This window comes from Sorex araneus, chromosome 11 (assembly GCF_027595985.1).
Source record: "Sorex araneus isolate mSorAra2 chromosome 11, mSorAra2.pri, whole genome shotgun sequence".
In the NCBI taxonomy this organism is placed as follows: domain Eukaryota; kingdom Metazoa; phylum Chordata; class Mammalia; order Eulipotyphla; family Soricidae; genus Sorex; species Sorex araneus.
This window is the reverse complement of record NC_073312.1, coordinates 55,361,870-55,382,789: the sequence shown is the minus strand read 5'-3', so window position 1 is coordinate 55,382,789 and position 20,920 is coordinate 55,361,870. Positions and strand designations below refer to the sequence as shown.

Here is a 20,920-nt window from a genome sequence, read left to right as displayed (position 1 = left end):
GAAAAATTGTTAATAAAGGAGTACAATATTTTAAGGAAAACCACTTCTCTTTATTTCAAATTATAAAAGTGAAAAATCTGTTGAACATAATATAAAGTAAACCCTCACACAGAGAGTATAATTTAGTTCCTACGATTGTTTCTATTTTAATTTCAATTTATTGTCCAATATGAGAGCAGAGTTTTCTGAAGATAACTTTTCTTGTCTTTTATGGCTCGGCTAAATTCTTGTCTCAAAGATAATAGATTCTTCCCTCTTTAACTATTATAAGAGTGTCTGTGACAATCCTTCATTACTGCTTTCATAGAAGCTTTCTGTATCCTCATGGGATTTAATTTCCCCTTCACATCTTCAAGGTTATGTATAGTTTGACATTTGCTCATATAACAAGTGAAGCTAGTCTTCTAGCAACAAAGGACTTATGTTCAAACGGTTCATTTTTAATTCACTGTTTAGAATTTAAAAGAGGTTTTTCATACTAAAGGTGTTTTTAAAAGATTTCATTATTTTTTGTCCTGTGTCTATGGGAAATTTGAACTCAAGAAAAAACATATAGTATGGTGCATTGCTCGATTTTTGATATTCAATGCAAACATTTTTGAGGTGAAATAGCATAATCAATTCCTACGGTTTGAATTCTGACTACACCAATCAGACAAGCTTTCTAAGGATATAGTACTTTACAAATTTGAGAATCAGTCTTGTAGAGTATAAGAGAACATGCTTAAGAAAGTAGTCATAAAGTTACTATTTAGTAATCTTGTAAACAGGTATTGGTCATAAAAAGATTGCCAAAATACAGTTTTTACTGAGTAATACAAAAAATAAAAGTAGCAGTCCTGATTACCTAAGTCTTCTAGACACCCACAGTTAAGGAGAGTAAAAAGTCTATTTTTATAACTGGAAAAAAATGCACGAACATACAATATTATCAAAAGAAAAGAATTTATAAGAAGCAATTTCCTAAATATAAGGCACAGCAATGGATGTTGGACAAACAAACATCTTAAAAGTAATTTTTATTTATACCTGTTGGTCAAGGGAATTTTTTTATCACCATTTTTTATGACAGCGCTAGTCATCACAATCCTTGGGTGCTTAATAACTTCCATTTGTTTCATAATTTTATAGTTCTGCATACTATTTCTGGTAAGCTATTCAAAATAGTACTAGGCGGCATTAGCAATATACTTAAGTCAAAATCATGCATGCACACAGTGTAGGAAAATATGTGAATCCAGTGATAATAATGGATTGCATTATAGTAGTTATGTTAATTTATATTAATGTCAAATGATGTATAATTCAAAAAAGAAAAAGTAGACCTGATTCTAAGTCTGCTTACACAAAGCATAATATTTTTCTTCTTGTCTAATGTAGTTAAGATAATCTAATCTTGTATTAAAGCAAGGCATTTTTGAGGTGAAAGAGGCTACTCTGTAATAATAAACTGAGGCAATGGTAGTAATCAGATTTGTCCCGGGTAACAATAAAATCATACTGTTTTCTTTAGTTATAGCCCCTTGCTCTTAAGTATTCCACACTATGTTTGACCACTGAATTGACATTAGTGACCAGTTTTATTCAATTGAAAATCATTCTCATGTATGCCGGTTATCTTCTAAATTTAACAGCTTTCACTGTGAAGAGCATGTACATGTATATAAGGCCCACAAAATTATGTGGTACAGTCCTGGTAGATGACAGAACAGACACAGATACCAATTGGATACCCACAGTCCGTCTACCTATAAAGTGTGGCCTTGTTAATTATGTTATAAAATATCCAAATGACTCTTGAAATTACCCACTGGCCTTGAAATAACAGTTTACTATTTATCATGAATATGTGGGTCAACTGAACCGTAACTTCCATTGGTCTCACCTGAGCTCACTAGTGCTTCTGTCCAATCTATATATGTTACAGTCAAGTTTAAGCAGGCAAGAAAAATCTCATTTAAAGCAATTTCAGTAGCAAACTGAAGCCAAAATTTTGTCTGACCTCAGTTCTGCTGAAACAAAGAGAAGCAGTGGGGGATTACTGACCATCTGTGTTTGCTGTCTACCTGCAGCACTGTAGCACTGTCCGTCTACTGTTCATTGACTTGCTCGAACATGCCCCAGTAATGTCTCCATTGTGAGACTTGCTGTTACTGTTTTTGGCATACCAAATACACCATGGGTACCTTGCCAGGCTCTGCCGTGCAGGTGGCATACTCTCGGTAGTTTTCCGGGCTCTCTGAGAGGGACAAGGAATCAAACTCCAGTTGGCCATGTGCAAGGCAAATGTCCTACCTGTGTTGCTATTGCTCCAAAGTAAATTCATTATATAGGTAAATTCACAACTTTTGAAGCAGGCCCCCACTCAAGGTAGGTATGTGTCTCACCTATCCAGAAATTAATAAGGAGGGGCTCTGTTTGCCTTACAATTACAATTTTAAACATGTTGCACTGAGATTTTAAAATATGCCAGAATTTAAAACTGGGTAATAGGGACTTTTAAATATCTTTATATCTCATTGGTAGAGAAAAAATTTATGGCTTAAATTTTCCAAATATGAATGCTCTAATTAAAGGAAAGTCAGGGACCTAGAGTCAGAAAGAAAACTATGCAACATAGTCAAGGTAAGGACTACTTTGAATCTTTGTCAGAACACATGCAAATGATGTGCAGCGTAGTATCTGTGAAAATAAACAGACACTATCCTCTTTACTTTTTTATTTTTTTTTAATTTATTTTATTGAATCACCATGTGGAAAGTTACAAAGCTTTCAGGCTTAAGTCTCAGTTATACAATGCTCGAACACCTATCCCCTTCACCAGTGGACATATTCCACCACCAAGAACCACAGTAAACCTCCCCTCCACCCTCCCACCACCCCAAAACCCCACCCTGCCTAGTCTTCCATTCTCATGATGCCTAAATTAAGAGCCCATACTTGAAGTCTCACAAGAGTCCTTAGGGCTTCTTAAGTTTGAGTCTCGAAACAGCACAATATTCCAACCCACATGCACACACTCTCCTCATTTTATTTATCAAAACAAATGATAGTGACAGCCAAAGTTTCCAGGGCAAAAATAGACTCTTCTTAGTAGTATCCCATTCACTGTCATCCTGTTGTTCATCGATTTGCTCGAGCTGGCACCAGTAATGTCTCCATTGTGAGACTTGTAGAGAGAATGGAAATATCCATGGTCATGATCTGTCTTCCCGTGTATCATTTATACATATCCTGTGTAAAACAAAAAGTACTTATGTTCTTATAGTCTCAAAGTGATTATTTAATTATGGCATGACAGTTAAGTTTCACAATTTCATCTATTAAAGTCCAGTGTGGATAATATTCCTTGCATGTATTTATTTGGATTAAAATAATTGGACTAAAGATAAGAATTCTGTTTAAAACACAGCAAAGACAGATATACAATCACAGTAAACACTCTCAGTCCTCCCTCTCTCTTTCTCTCTCTCATTCTCTTTCTATTTCTCTCTCTCTCACTTACCCTCTCTAGTTGTACATATAATACAAGAAAAATCCAGACTACTCTGTCTATGTTATGTCTATAAATCCTTAATAAATAATATGCACTGTAGCACTGCCATCCTGTTGTTCATAGATTTGCTCAAGCAGGCACCAGTAACATCTTCATTGTGAGACTTGTTATTACTGTTTTTGGAATATCGAATACGCCATGGGTAGCTTGCCAGGCTCTGCTGTGTAGGCGGGATACTCTCAGTAGCTTGCTGGACTCTCTGAGAGGGATGGAAGAATCAAACCTGGGTCAGCTGCATGCAAGGCAAATGCCCTACCTACTGAATATATATAGATATATTCTATCTATAAATCCACACCCCCAGGGTCATTATATTTACTCAGTTCTCAGGTACAATATTTGATTATTTTTAACATTTGCCAGCATAGAAATACAATTTTCTCTTCTTTCCAGACTTTAAATTTTATCTCCTCATCCTCACCAATCCCATTAACATCATGTTTGTACTCCATTCTCCACTAGCAGCCTTCACTCTGATGTTAGCCATGTCTGCCAACAAGTCCCTAAGCAAGTGACTTGTATTTGAAATATTTTACTATGACAGCACTCTATTTCTAAGAATTGATTTTGAAATCTATTATCTATACTAAAAGGATTAAAATTGAAACTATGTATATATATTTTGAAGAGATTGCTATTTATCTTGGTTAATCACATAACTTCAACAAGAATATACGGTGGTCTGTCCTTTCTATCCTAATATTCCCAAATGTTTTTCATATGCAATTTCATATGCAATTTTTTTCCATGCATATGAGAATTGAATCTATAAGACTTAACATTTATCAATTTTACAATGACTTATTCAACTCAGTTTCCTGATCATAACAATGGTGAGGCAAACCTAGATATGAGAAGAGAAATTAATCCTGCTGTTATATAGGAAAAAGTATGAGGAAAATTTTCTATTTCAATTTAATTTAATTTAATTAATATTTATGTATTTAATGTCTCCCAGGCAATGCTCCCAAGGATGGAGATCAAGTATTGCTAGGTAATACAATACTCAAGTGTTGCTGAAAATTCTTGAATAAATTAAAAGTTTTGGCCTAGTAATATAGAGTTAGCTGGACCTAGCCATGCTAAGTACTACCAGGAATATATTTGATGGTGTCTTGAGAAGCCATGTGGTGTCAGGGATCAAATTTGTTTCTTTGACTTACAAGGCATGCTCCTTGAAACTTCTGTTATCTGCCAACCTTCAATATTGATATTTTTTTGGAGACAAAAAAATTTTACAAGTGATAGCACAGTGGGTAGTGTGTTTGCCTTACATGCAGCCGACCCAGATTTGATTCCTCTGACCCTCTCGGAGAGCCCGGCAAGCTACTGAGAGTATCCTGGCGAGCTACTGAGTGTATCCCGCCCGTATGGCAGAGCCTGGCAAGCTACCTGTGGCGTAGTCGCTATGCCAAAAACAGTAACAAGTAGTCTCCCCGTAAATGAAGACATTACTGGTGCCTGCTCAAGCAAATTGATGAACAACGGGACAACAGTGCTATAGTGCTATCTATTTCTTTGCATTTTTAAGCATTTGATATGTGTTATAATAGAGGGAAAATCAAACTAGCAGTCTTGTCTAGTAAGCACAGTAAAGCTGTTTGAGGGGCTTTTATAGACAATTAAAATCTTTAGGAAATCCAGATAATATGTTACCATACTTATGAGGAAAACATTGACACTATCATGTTGGTTAAATCAATCTACCAAAATTTTAAATTTTTTTCAATGTTTAATACTTAAGGACTAGATATAGATAAACTCAGTAGAGAACATTTAGTATAATTTGCTTTCAATTTTATTGATATATAACTAAGATATAAAGTAACTTTATAGAGGCAAAATATAATGACAAACATTTTACCAACTATATTAGTATACAATTCCTTTTTCTTATTTTCTGTTTGTTTTGGGACCACACTGGCTGTGCTTAGAGCTTACTCTAGTTTTGTGCTTATTTTCTGGGTGCCAGAATAACTCCTGACATGTTCAGGGAACCATATTGGGTGCTGGGTATTGAACTATGGTTCATGCTATGAAATGCAAGTGCCTTACCCACTGCACTACCTCTCTGGCTTTTCCAGCAACTCTTTTTTTTTTTTTCTTTTTGGGTCACACCCAGCGATGCTCAGGGATTACTCCTGGCTCTGCACTCAGGAATCACTCCTGGCGGTGCTTGGGGGACCATATGGGATGCCGGGGATCAAACCCCGGTCGGCCGCTTGCAAGGCAAACGCCCTACCCGCTGTGCTATCGCTCCGGCTCCCTTTCCAGCAACTCTTAAAGTTAAAAATCATTTTTCTTATTATTAAATATTTAAAAACTACTTTCCTAGTAATTTAATATGTACGATGTAGTATTTAACCTTATTAGGCTATAAATTACATACAAAGCGATACCTGTCTTTTAAGTGGGATTTTTTTAAAACTATTTATTTCTACCCACACTACCACCAACCAGACAACACTATCTTCTCTGTTTCAGAATTTTTAGTATTTTCTTTTCAAGTTCCACATAGAAGAGAGGACTTACAGTATATTTATTTCTCTGTCTGACATTCCACTTCACACAATATTCCAAAGGCTTCATAATTGTGATCGTGCAATTGGCAAGATTCCCTCTTTTATTTATGACTTGGTAATATTTCCATTGCTATCTAAATAACTTATTAAAACATTCTGATTTTATGGATTATACTCAAAGATTCTAGTTTGCTAGCTTAATTGTGTCAGATTAAGTAGAAATACCTGCAAAATTCTCTGGCAATTCAAATAAACTGGTATAAAAAATGTGTTCTTGAGAAATAATGAATATCTTACTACACTATGATTTTCTTCTTATTCTCCCTTATTGTATTCACCAAGTTTCTTGAAGTTCCAGTAATATTCCAGTTACTTCCTGAATCTCTAGTACATTCAACATATAAAAATGTTAAGCATACTATTTTCCGCTTTAAAACAAAACTAAATTTAAATGCTGACTTTCATATTTGCTAGTTATGTGACCTATGAAATTCTTAAATAACATAATTATACTTCTTGGTAAGTAAAATGGAAGAATTATTTAGTTCAGGATATAGTTGAGCATACTAAAATATATAATATAAAATTATGATTTCCCTTATATTAAAGAATAAAAACCACTCCATTCACTTCATTTGTACACTATTAAGTAGATAATAATTACTTAGTACTTAGTACTTCATAAATTATTAGTATTATTGACATGCCAAGTAAAAGCTAACGTTTGGGGAGTTTAGATTTAAATATTATAAATATCTTAAATATTTTCTTGATACATGGTAAAATTTAAAACCTGATTTTTTTTTTTGATTTTTGGGTCACACCCGGCGATGCACAGGGGTTACTCCTGGCTCTGCACTCAGGAATTACTCCTGGCGGTGATCAGGGGACCATATGGGATGCTGGAAATTGAACCCCCGTCGGCCACATGCAAGGCAAACGCCCTACCCGCTGTGCTATTGCTCCGGCCCCAAACCTGATTTATTTTTTAAGTAATATAATACCTAGCTAGATAATAGTGTAGATACTTATACAGTGTGGTTTCCATTTCTAATTCTCAAGAATGCATTAATTTCACACTTAAAATGGGTAATTGGTTTATTGTTTTTTTTTGCTCTTTTGTAGTATTACATTCATAAACTATTTCTTTCTAATTCAAAACAATGCATTGAGAACAGCATAGGTAAAGGTTGGCTCTTAATTTAAATCAGCAATAATAACATTCAGAGAATAAACAATAACCTGCTTATCTTTGCCCCCATTTACCACGCTAATGGAATTGAATCATTAAAGATGTATAATATTATGAATGGTTCTGCCTATGTCTTATATCAATTTAATTCATTCATCTCTAATATTGAGGTTTTTAACCCATTTAAACTGATTTTTGGGTGTGGTGTGAGAGTGTTTGTGAGTGTGTATCTGTGACTTTCAAATGTGATTGACCAATTATTCCCCCACAAGATTTGAAGGGGATTTTTTGCTCCACTTTATACTCTTTACTGCATTGTTCAAGATGAGTTGTGTTGCCCATTTACCTGAATATCTGTCTGTAGGCTTTTAATTCGACTCCATTGTTTGAGAATTTGTCTTTGTTAACTATTACACAGGTTATTTTTATTATTTTTTTATTTTATTGAATTACCGGCTCAAAAATTACAAAGCTTTCAGGTTTAAGTCTCAGTCATATAATGATCAAACCCCCATCCCTTCACCAGTGTACCTGTTCCCCCCACCAAGAGCCCCAATATACCCCCCTCCCACCCTCCCACCCCACCACCCACACCTGAGTGGCCAATGATCTTCACATTATTCTCTCTATACTTTGGATACATTCAATATCTCAACAGAAAACTATTATCATTTGGAATTTTCTCCCAACAATCAAACCTGCTGAAAAGAATCATTTGATAGTTCGTTTTCCATTGCTGAGAATGAAGATTATAGGAGCTATCAAAGCTGCAAGGTTTTGGATTTCTGTTGTTTTAGCTCAGTTTACAGTAGAGATTCATTTCTATAAGTCTCTGGGTGCCAAAATGGGTTAGTAGACCTCCCGGACCATAGTCTTTAAGGAGCAGAGGGGCCGTGTCGTGCACGGCTGCTCCGGATCTCATCTGGGAGGAGGCCACGCCGGTAACACTCCCATCCCATGACCTCTTCTGCGCCATTTCACAACAAGCTAGTACCTCTGGGTTGTGAGTCCTAGAAAATGGCGGACGACACGTGGGCACTGCTGCTGCTGCTGCTGCTGCTATCTTCCCTGTATAAAAAAAGTATTGGGAGAGAAAATCCTTCCCCCTCCTCAGGCGGCATGTGGTCGTAGCTCAGCTCACAGTCTAGATGCATTTCCATAAGTTTCTGGGTGCCAAAATGGGTTAGTAGACCTCCCAGATCATAGTCTTTAAGGAGCAGAGGGCTGTGTCCTGCGCAGCTGCTCCCGATCTCATCTGGGCCTACACAGTTTTGATTACTATGGATCTACAATATAATTAAATGTTGAGAAAAAGAAGCATCCTGTCTCCACTTTTTCTCCTTAAAATTTATTTTTCAATTTTGAGTATTTTATTACTCCATATGTATCAACAGTATTGTGACTATATATTTAAAATATGTATGGGTATTTGTATAGGGATTGCATTAAGTCTATACAGTGCTTTGGTTAGGACCGCCATTTTTTTTTAATAAATTTATTTATTTTTAGTTAATGAATCACCATGAGGGTACAGTTACGGATTTATACACATCTGTGCTTATGCTTCCCCCATACAAAGTTCGGGAACCCATCCCTTCACCAGTGCCCATACTCCACCACCAGTAAACCCAGCATCCCTCCCATCCTCCCCAATCCCATCTCCCCCCACCCCACCCTGTCACTGTGGCAGGGCATTCCCTTCTGTTCTCTCCCTCTAATTAGCTATTGTGGTTTGCAATAAAGGTGTTGAGTGGCCACTGTGCTCAGTCTCTAGCCCTCATTCAGCCCGCAACTCCCTTCTCCCACATGGCCTTCGACTACATTATAGTTGGTGATCCCTTCTCTGAGTTGCCCTTTCCCCAGAATGTGAGGCCAGCCTCCTAGCCATGGAGTCAACCTCCTGGTAGTTGTTTCTACAATTCTTGGGTGTTAGTCTCCCACTCTGTTATTCTATATGTCATAGATGAGTGCAATCTTTCTATGTCTGTCTCTCTCTTTCTGACTCATTTCACTTAGCATGAAACTTCTCATGCCGATCCACTTAAATAAAAAATTTGTGACCTCCTTTTTTCTAACAGCTGCATAGTATTCCATTGTATAGATGTACCAAAGTTTCCTCAACCAGTCATCCGGGTTTTTTCCAGATTCTGGCTATTGTAAACAGTGCTGCGATGAACATACATGTGCATATGCCATTTCGATTATACTTTTTTGCCTCTCTGGGATATATTCCCAGCAGTGGTATTGCTGGGTCAAATGGGAGCTCAATTTCTAATTTTTTGAGAATCGTCCATATTGTTTTCCAGAAGGGCTGAACCAGTCGGCATTCCCACCAGCAGTGTAGAAGGGTCCCTTTCTCCCCACATCCTCTCCAACAGCGGTTGCTTTTGTTCTTTTGGATGTGTGCTAGTCTCTGTGGTGTGAGGTGGTATCTTGTGGTTGTTTTGATCTGCATCTCTCTGATGATTAGTGATGTAGAGCACTTTTTCATGTGCCTTTTGGCCATTCGTATTTCTTCTTTGGTAAAGTTTCTGTTCATTTCTTCGCCCCATTTTTTGATGGGGTTGGATGTTTTCTTCTTGTAGAGTTCAACCAGTGCTTTATATACCATTGATATCAACCCCTTATCTGATGGGTATTGTGTAAATATCCTTTCCCATTCTGTGGATAGTCTTTGGATTCTGGTCACTGTATCTTTTGCGGTGCAGAAGCTTTTTAGTTTAATGTAGTCCCATTTGTTGATCTCTGTTTTTACTAGATTGCTTAGTTCTGTGTCACCTTTGAAGATACCTTTATCTTCAATATCGTGGAGGGTTTTGCCGACCTTGTCTTCAATGTACCTTATGGTTTGTGGTCTAATGTTGAGGTCTTTAATCCATTTTGATCTGACTTTTGTGCATGGTGTCAGGTCAAGGTCTACGCCCATTTTTTTGCATGTGGTTGTCCAGTTGTGCCAGCACCATTTGTTAAAGAGGCTTTCCTTGCTCCACTTCACATCTCTTGCTCCCTTATCAAAGATTAGATGATCATACATTTGGGGTTGTGTGTAAGGGTATTCCACCCTGTTCCATTGAGGACCGCCATTTTTTTCATTTTTCCATGAATATGTGTTCCAACTTACTTTTGTCTTCTTTTATTCTTTTAATTAATTATTTAGTTTTGTTTGTTTTAGACTTTCACCTCTTTTTTTTTTTGCACTTTTCCCCACGTACTTGATTTTTGGAGTTGAAATTATTAATGGAATTACTTTAATTATTTTTTTCTTGGGCTGGAGCGATAGCACAGCCGATAGCCTTGCATGCAGCTGACTAGGTTCCATTCCTTCACTCCTCTTAGAGAGCCCAGCCGCACAGGAGAGCATGACAAGCTCCCCATGGTGTATTCAATATGCCAAAAACAGTAACAAGTCTCACAATGGAGACATTACTGGTGCCCACTCAAGCAAATCGATGAGCAACGGGATGACAGTGACAGTGAGTTTTTTCTCTCTCTTATGTCCTTATTGTTTTAAAGTGGGAATCCAAAGATTCTGAGGTATTATATAAAATCTGTAGCACTATAGCACTGTCATCAATTTGCTCAAGCGGAAACCAGTAACGTCTCCATTGTGAGACTTGTTACTGTTTTTGGCGTATCGAATATGCCATGGGTAGCTTGCCAGGCTCTACTGTGCAGGTGAGATACTCTTGGTAGCTTGCTAAGCTCTCCGAGAGGGATAGACGAATCGAACCCAGTGTTACCCACGTGCAAGGCGAACGCCCTAACCGCTGTGCTATCACTCCAACCCATATAAAATATGTTACTGAGAATAATAAATATTCTAAATTATGAATTAAGCTTTTAAGTGTTTTCTGAACATCAAACTTTTTATTCAGGACTTCTACTTTTGTGTCTTTAAACAGTTTTGGAGTCTGAATCAAAACAAGACTCAACAATGAGAGTAAACATGTTTCCAAAAAGGATGTAAAATACCACACCTAAAAATCTGTCACTTTAATTTTCCTATCAAAACTCTGTCCTATAAATTATAGCAAAGATGGAATCTTTCTCCTGATTCATTTCTTTTAAAAAATGTTTATCTTTGTTATATATGTAAAGTCAGATCATCCTGTTGCAATTGCTCCAAGGTTACAAATGATATGAGCTCCAGTGGGTGTTTTATTTTCCTCTTATTTTCATTAAATATCCTCATAATAGATGTAAAAAGTGTTAATTAGTACTGATTTGCAAATATATTGAATTTAAACATGTCAAAATAAATTAGATTCATCTCTCAATAGAAAAACGGTAATAGAACCAGATTGAAACCCAATGAAATTTTATAACATCTATTTACAAAACCTTTTATGTCCTAAAAACTTCATAGCATTTAAAATAATTTGGAGCCTTATGCAACAGATAACATTTATTTTTATTGTTACTTCTTGAACCTGACAATAAAAGTACATTTTAAATTGCTGAATAATTGTTTCATCTATATTTATACTACAGAAACTAGGTCTAACATTTTAGAAACTGCAACTTCTGTTAGTTTATAGTATTATCAATATACAGATGACACAAATATCTTAAATATGCTTAATTGAGAGATTTATTATAATAAGGTTTTCAAGTATAGATTTAAATTGTTAACTATCCACTAATTGTTTCTATTATCTGTTAAAATATACTTGTCATATGCTATAAGTATCTATAAAACTATTGTGCTGTATAAATTTTTCATATGAAAAATGTGCCAATTAAATTTGCTCAGCAACTTTTAAAAAATATTTACTTTAAATAATACATTTTAGATTACTTTGTTTAATTTTATTCTTTGTGAAATGCAGTAATTTGAGGTACAGCCATACCAAATAATATATAATTCAGGATAAAAGGTTTTAAAGACACAAAATATATAATGAACCTCAAGTATGTATTGCCACAGAAAGAAGTCAGTTAAAAATGACAACAATCTATGATTCCAACTATAGGATATTGGAAAAGCCAAAAATGACAAGTGGTTTCCAGGGATTCAATAGACAGATAAATTGAAGAAGATAAAATTTTTAGGTCACTATACCTGTTCTGTGTTATGCTAACATAGTGGGTATATGGCAATGTGTATTTGCTGAAGCCCATTGAAATGTGAAATACAAGCAGTTTCATCAATCACATAAAATAGACCACACTAACATAGTACTGTGTAAGTAAACACTTACTTTTTGCTCGTCTCAAAACACCTTTATTTCCTCTTCGTATTTGAATTATAATTCCAAAAGGTAATTTATTGTTATGTGGGAACCTTTATTTAAATTAATTAATTAATTATTATTTAATTCAGTTGGAGGACCACATCTGGCAATGCTCAAGGCTAACTCTTGGCTCTGTGCTCAGGGATTACCCTTGTAGACTTGTGAGATCCTATGGGTTGCTGGGATCAAGCCCAGGTGAGATGCGTTTAAGGCCAGCACCCTACCCACTGTACTATTTCTCCAGCCAGGGCTGGAAGTTTTTATACATTACTCATGTGAATAAGACCTCCTACTGTCTTGTAGTTTATAGGTGTTCTGCTGAGAGATTTCTACTGAAAGGACAATAGAGTTTCCTTTGTATGTTACTGTGTTACTTTTGAAAACTTTCCCCTAGCAAACTGATATTTTTATCCTTGACATTTTTGTTTTCTTTTCTTGTTGTTTGGGGATACATTTGGCAGTAATAACAGGCTACTAGTAGATTTGTGCTTGAGAAACTCTCCCAATAATGTTCCTGGGGCAAGGGATGTAGGGGTAGTATCTAGTGCCTGGGATCATACCTAGTCCTCCTGCAAACAATATATTTTTTTGACTTTTGATGATTTAACAATGATGTATATTACTGTAGGTCATTTGGATTTATAAATGTAGATGTCCTTAATTTATGAACATCCTATGGCTGAGAAATTTTATGGTTTCAATTTGAGAATTCTAAACTACTGATTTTAAAATTGATGTATATCATCCCACTCTCTCTCTTCCTTTTCTAAAATTTCCATTAGTTTCTTAGTTTCCCTTCTAATGGAGTCTATTTCTCATATATTACATTTATTTCTACCTCATCTTACCTCTCTGTCAGCTTCTGGTTTGTTAAGTATTTACTATTTCTTCATCTTCAATTTTTGATGTTCTTTGGTGAAGATGTCCATGGGCTCCTTTTTTATTTAAGTTTAAAATTATTGCTTCAATTTAATTTGAGATTCTTAAACCTTCTTTAGTTCCATTATGATATTTGTATTCAACTATGTGTTACCTCCTCCAATTCTGTCCTTTATGTTTTTCTTCTGGAGCAATCATTTTTAAAGCAATTCCTTATTAACTTCACAATGGCAGCCTGAAGTATTTGTCTGCTTTTGCATCTTGTCTAGTTTCTTTTGGTTTTCTAAAATGACGTTGTGGTTTTAGTGTTGGAATTTGACTTTATTTTTGTGTGTGTGAAGAAGATGAAAAGGGCAACCAGAAGACAAAAAAAACACAACCAGTCACAGTGTTCCTAGTGGAGAAGAGTGAAAGGAAATAGCTGGGAGGGAGAATTTCAATTTGCCCAACATTCTCTGTGACTGCTTTCAACCCTATATATACAAATATTCATTACAGTTTTCCTTCTGTGGATTGATCACTGAGCCATTCCCAGAAGGAGAAACTGTTTTAGGCTACTTTCATTAGCCAGAAACACCAAGTCTTGACTTTGATATTTTTCCTGTTATTTTTTCATAGCAGTCTCTCTTTCTCTCTCTCTCTCTCTCTCTCTCTCTCTCTCTCTCTCTCTCTCTCTCTCTCTCTCTCTCACTCTCTCTCTCTCTCTTTTTTTTGAGGGGACAATTTTTGGACAGCTTCAGGGAAGGTCTAGGACCATCTAAGTCTTCCTCCCACATCTCAATATTTATACGACTTTTTTAGTAACAGGGTAACTACTGGTGAAGAGCAATTGTGGGATTTGTAGACTTTCTATTCACCTTTTCTATAAACCTAAAATTTCTCTAAAAATACAAAATTATTTTAATGGAGGTAAGGATAATTCAAAGAGTTAAAATAAATGAACCAATATGATTTAAATTTGTGATCTGTTGTTACTAAGTTTATCTGGGAGGAGGGGGATCCCAAGTTATGCTTTGGAGACCCCGGGACCCTCCCAGCAATTCTCAACAAGCTGAGCCTGAGGTTCAGTGTAAGGGCTGTGAATGCATTGCTGTTCTGGTGCCAAGATCTGGTAATTTAGTTGAGGCTCTTATGGTTGGAAGTGATTTTTTTACAGCAGTGAAAAGGCTTAAAAGACGGGAATACTTATCAAATTAATGTGTAGAAGATCTGTTTTCAAATTTAATAATTTTGTTTATGTTGCAAATCGTATAGAGTGTTTGCCTTGCACGTTGTCGACTCCGGTTTGATTCCTCCATCCTTCTTGGAGAGCCTGGCTAGCTACCTAGAGGATTCCCCCCCCCCCCCCCCAGCAGAGCCTGGCAAGCTACCCGTGGCTTATTTGATTTGCTAAAAACAGTAACAACAAATCTCACAATGGAGATGTTACTGGTGCCCACTCAAGCAAATCTATGAACAACAGGACTACAGTGCTATACAGTGTTATGTTGGTGTAATTATGAATATAAACTTTCTCATAGGATACAGGCATTAAAAATTTTTGTTCCTGTCCATTTTTTTTTTATCTTTTGAGATTTATTTATAAATCTGGTGTAATAAGGTCTGTAAATGAACTTACATGGTGGCAGTGGTGAGACTTGGGTGTGACTGCCAGGTCTTCTGGAAGTACTGGGAGATGTGGGAGGGTTGCCAATCCTGACTCTAGAAGGCCCGGTGTGTTCAGTCACAAAGATCTGTGTACCTGAAGTTTACGGCATAGTAGGTTCTCTGTGGTGCTCAATTCTGAGGTGGTGGAATTGAGGTGAAGGCATGGTGGGTGGCTTTGAGGTATGGGGTCTGTTTCCAGGGCTTTGTTTAGGCAGGAACTCTACTTCTCCCCTCTGAGATTGCACCAGAGCTTTCAGGAATGAGTGTCTTGGAAATTTTTGTGGCTAGTTGATCATTTTCAAGATTTGTGAGTCTCTAAAAATTTCTTATCTATTAGTCATAATAAAATTCCTGGGTAAGGATTTTCCTGGCTGCAATCAAAACATTTCACATGCATTAATAGTGAACAAAGACAATGAAGTAACTTCACTGAACAGATAAGGTTGATGTGTGTATATGTATGTACATAGGTATATATGTGTGTATATATATATATATACACACATATATAATTTGTTTGTCCTTCATATATAATTTGTTTGTCCTTATAGCCTGGTTGTTGAATCAGTCATTTATGAGCCTCTTAGACTGAAAATAAAGGAGATAAAAATATCCAAAGCAAATTTTTATTATTATACACAAAATACAGTGAAAAGATGCAAAGCACCAACTTGTTTATATTTTCATTAAAAAATGAATAGTTTTGATATGATTATTTATTTATATAAATAATAATTAATATACTTAAGAATGTATGTATCATTGTCATGTGCTGAAGCATTTGTAAATTGTATCATTTAAAAATTAGTTTACTTAATTACATACATGTATTACTGCGGATACAGACTTGCAATTTGGACAAGAAGTTTTTGTGGGGGAACATGTATTTTATCTTTCATAGAACACTCATAGCTGGGTATGTGCTATAAAAGGCTTTGATAAAGGCATATCTTTGTGCAAACTAATTTGTATGAATACTGAAAATAGAATTGATATCTGAAAAAAGTGACATTTTCTGATTAATTTATGAAAATAGAATTATGATAGTTTCAAATCCAAACATTTTGTGATAAAATTTCAGATTTTAAAAATAAATTTATTGAACTAATATTTTTAAAGATTAAACAAGAGATATAAATGGCTAAAGTGAGGCAAAGTAATTCAGTTTAAAGCATGTATGCTTTGTGATACCATCCATTCAAATAGTTTTAATAGAGTTAGGGGGTATAGATTAAATAATGAACTAGAAATATATGTGTGAGCCATTTTCTTAAATATGACAATATCAACAATATAAAATAGCATTAGCATGTTGATGAAGCAAATTTATTCACAATGTTGACAGTCCAAATGATACTTTAGCACAAACTTAAGGGATGTTGTATGATGACTGATAGGTAATAAAGTGGTAATGTGCTTTATTTTAAATTAAAAACATGCAGGCGACAAGACATTTCTAACTGCACTCATTTACATTTTTGAATATAATTTGCTATAGTTATACTTTGAAAATTCTATTTCCTTAAAAACCTCAGTATTATTTAAAATACAGAAATCCAAAACTATACTGCTGCTGGTGCGGCCTCCTGACCTCATATCTCTTCATTCTCAGCAATGGAAAACAAATTACCAAATGCTTTCTTTTCAGCAGATCGACTTTAGGGGGTGGAAACTCCAAATCAATAATAGTGGATTTTTTTTGTTTAAATATTGAATGTAATCAAAGTAAAGTGAAAGTAAAGTGAAATTTACCAGTTAAACAGGCGGGGTGGGGGGCTGGGGAGGTGGGGGGAGTGGGGAGGTATATCGTGATTCTTAGTGGTGGAATATATGCACTGGTGAAGGGATGGGTGTTTGAGCATTGTATAACTGAGACTTTAACCTGAACGCTTTGTAATTTTCCACATGGTGAATTAATAAAATAATTTTAAAAAACCTCAGTATTATTAACATGAAAATAAATTGATATTATCTATCATTGAGTGAAAGACTCATCATATCACAGTGAACAATAAAAAGTCAGTTTTCTCCTCTAAATTTCCAGACCTCCACCAGTAAGTGAACTTGCTACCAGAGGAACTGTGGTTGGTGTTATTTCTGCTGCTGCCATCAATCAGAGTATTGTGTATTCCATTGTTTCAGGAAATGAAGAGGGTGAGTAAATGTTCAATATGCTTTTATCATAAGTACATAAATACACTTAAGATAATTACACTTCAATTTGTGTCAGGTTGAATTATTCTTTTGTTTGTTGTATTTGGAGGCCTAAACCTGGATGTTCTCAGGGCTTTAACCTGGCTCTGTACTCGGGGATCATTCATGATGATACTCTGGGGATCATATGGTGTGCCGGGGGTTGAACCCTAAAAGCTCCCTGTCCACTATACTTTCTGGCCCCACTGAATTGATGTTAATTTTTCTAATAAAAATATAACATAAACATGATCAGTAAATATGTGCTGAAAGTGATTTAAAACAGTGACAGTAGCAAAATTTGTAATATTTTTTTCCACCAGGAACTATCCAATGCCCAATTCTAAAATTAGTTTCTTCACTATTGCTTAGAAATGCTACATTTTAAATAATTAACGAATTGTTCTGTTTCCTTTTCTTACAATCATTATCTATATAAATCACTTTCTAATGTTGGTATAACCCTTACATAATTTAATAAGTATTTGAGATAATCCTGAAAAATTTATATTATAAATTATTGGAGTCACATCCATAATAAAAACCAAGTGTGATATAGCCGGTTTACCTTTAAAATTTGAAATATAATGCAGAAAATTAATATATAATAGGTACATAAATATGGCATAGATAAATAAATCACTTGAGTTTTCTATATTGACTGTTTCATTGATAGGAGCATGCTAACTCCTGAGATCAAGCTCAGTCTTTTTATACTGATTTAATATTTGTTTCAGCTATTATACACAGATCAAGTTTCCTCATTTTTTTCTTTTTATGTTTTGTAGAGCAAGGCAATAGTTAATATACATTTGATAAATATCTAAATATTCAATATTTAATAACTACTAGTCATCTTATCAAGTTGTAATGAAATTATGAAGGTCTTTTAGAAGTATTTATATGATTAAGATTATCAAAATTGTTATGTTTGAAGCAGATATTCAATATCTTACTTGAGTTTTTTAATTATTTAACTCAGGCAATTTAGGTTTATATGATTGTAAAAGCTTTCTTGTTTCAGGGCAATGTTACCTCAACCAGTATGCCAATATCTCTTCATCATGATCCACTGGCACTTCACTACCCTCTCAGCCCCATTACTAGACCCGTTCTTTCAGAACCTATCTTCATTTACTGCCTTTCTTCTTTTGTTTTCACTATGCTGCTATGATCCCTTCCTAAACATTAGTAAGCTTCCCTTTTCCTTGAATATCCAATATCTGGCTGAAGTTATGAATCATCAATCTACTGCTATAATACCTATGATTTTTCATTTTTTCTTTTAAGTAACAGCGACTCTATTATTTCCTCTCAACTAAAAATGATCATTTCAGCATTCAATGTATTTATTAAACAAATATTGCATGTACTAAGAGTTCTTTTAGGCTTTCAGACTACAGTAGCAAGCATATTAGACTTCCATGCTAGCAGTACCTGAACCCACACTCTCCCACACAGTTTAGGTGGTCCAGAGGCAAATTGCAAGAATATATTAAGAGCGAAGGGCAATTGATTCTCAAGGTGCAGTGCAGTGCAGCATACCAGGACTATGGATAGTTCAGCAGAATAAAGGTGGCTATTGGCAGCCTATTCTAAGTAAGGGCATACAATTTTTTTTTCCAGTTAGTGTCATGAACATGCCTGCAGGCATTATGGAATTTTGTAAAGACTTGAACAGAAGCATAGGACACCAGTTTTGGGTACATGTACCTTAAGCATCGTCCTGATTGTCCAGTGGGTACTTGTTGCTTATGCTCTTAATTACTGAACTACTTGCATCAAATAATTTAATAGCCTAATAAGAGAAAGAAGGCAATAAAAATATTCAACTAATAAAAGTCAGTAATAATATAAAGATAAATGAAGTGAAGAAAACTAAAATGAGAAAAATGATACAGCAATTGCAAGATCAGTACAAGATTAAAATCCTCTATCACTAGTGTGCTCAATTTAACTTTCAAATATCTGTCACTGTCACCGTCATTCTGTCGCTCATCGATTTGCTCGAGTGGGCACCCATAACATCTCCATTGTGAGAATTGTTACTGTTTTTGGCATATCGAATACGCCATAGGTAGCTTGTCAGGCTCTGCCATACAGGTGGGATACTCTCTGTAGCTTGCAGGGCTCTTTGAGAGGGACAGAGGAATTGAACCCAGGATCGGCCACATGCAAGGCAAATGCCCTACCTGCTGTGCTATCGCTCCAGCACAGGGGTATATTTATTAGAATTATATGTGCACAAAGTATTTTATGGTATTTAGAGTATCAAGCATTTTTCCTAAACATCCAGCATCCTTTAGAAAATTAACTTCTAAAAGGATTTTTAGAAAAAGTTATCCATTTGTTCCATAAAGCAATTTTAGAATGTTAAATGTACAGAATAATACCTTACATTTATATGCATATGTATATCCATGCATATATATGATTATATAGTAAGTACATAAAATACTCATTTTAAGCATAATTCAATTGGCTTCTTAAAACCTAATTTCTGAAAGCCTGTATATTATAGATCCTCTTAATCTAAGGTTTTCATTGCTTCCCAGATTAAAATGATTATGAATATACTTATTTCCAGTGCAAGCTCAAAAGAGTAAGGAAAATATAAAAATGCTAGAATTTCTGAGGGAAACACTGAAATTGATTCTTTCAAGATGAGGCAGGGTCCAGAGAGGTAGTACACATGATACGATACTTTTCTTGTACATGGACAACCTTGGTTCTCTCCCCAATACCACATATGGTCTGTTGAGCACTGCCTGGAGTGATCTCTGACCACAGAGCCAGTAGTAAGTTTTAAGCACATTTATATATGGCCCAAACCACACATCCTGGAAAAAAAATAAAAGATCTGTAGCAAATTTCAAGTCATATTTTGTCATCTTTGTGAATCATTCTCACACATGTATGTTTGTTGATTTGTTTTGTGTGTTTTACTCACAGTGTTAGACAGATAATTCATTTTCCTCATAATGTGAAGCAAATGACTGTATCTTAATTCTAGATAAATTTGGAATTAATAACATCACAGGAGTTATCTACGTTAATGCTCCTCTGGATTATGAGACAAGAACAAGCTATGTACTCAGAGTCCAAGCTGACTCCCTGGAAGTGGTCCTTGCCAATCTCCGGGTTCCTTCAAAAAGTAAGTTATAAGACTTATAGAAGTTAGAACTGATGGCATTTTTAAATGATTATTTTTATAATGCATATGCTTAAAATTAATTGCTCAGTGAAAAAGTAGGAATATTTTGAGGGCTCAGATATGATTGTCAGTTCATTGTAATATTTCATATGATGATTCAGGTAGTGATTTCATTTTTCTAAAATGTCAAGATAGTAACACACTTTTCCCAAATTTATTACACAATTTTTAGAACATTAAGGTATTCATATTAGGATTAAAAAGTACTACACATTTTCATTATTTAGGTATCATTGATTTATAGCATCTTACAGGTTTCAGGTATCTATACATTTCTCATCATCTCTCTGTTTTTTTTTTTTAATTTACTATCAGTAGTCTAATTTACCTCTATCATCAGAAGACTGACCACTGTTAATTTGCCCACTCTTACTCACCCTGTTCCCTTTTATTACTCATTATTTTACTCTTATAATTTGAGTTTATGTATTTGGTGATGTCTTAGCCACTCCTGTCAGAGTTCAGTTCTTTTTTTTCTGCTTT

General features: G+C 35.1%; 1 protein-coding gene across 1 annotated transcript in view; it reads left to right on the top strand.

The window, feature by feature from the left end:
• Positions 1-20,920, top strand: part of PCDH15 (protocadherin related 15) — a 1,456,321-nt gene that overhangs the window by 1,328,974 nt on the left and 106,427 nt on the right. The window contains exons 26-27 of the mRNA XM_055118856.1: positions 17,075-17,184; positions 20,237-20,377. Coding sequence (XP_054974831.1) covers positions 17,075-17,184; positions 20,237-20,377 — 251 coding nt within the window. The remainder of the gene's footprint in view (positions 1-17,074; positions 17,185-20,236; positions 20,378-20,920) is intronic.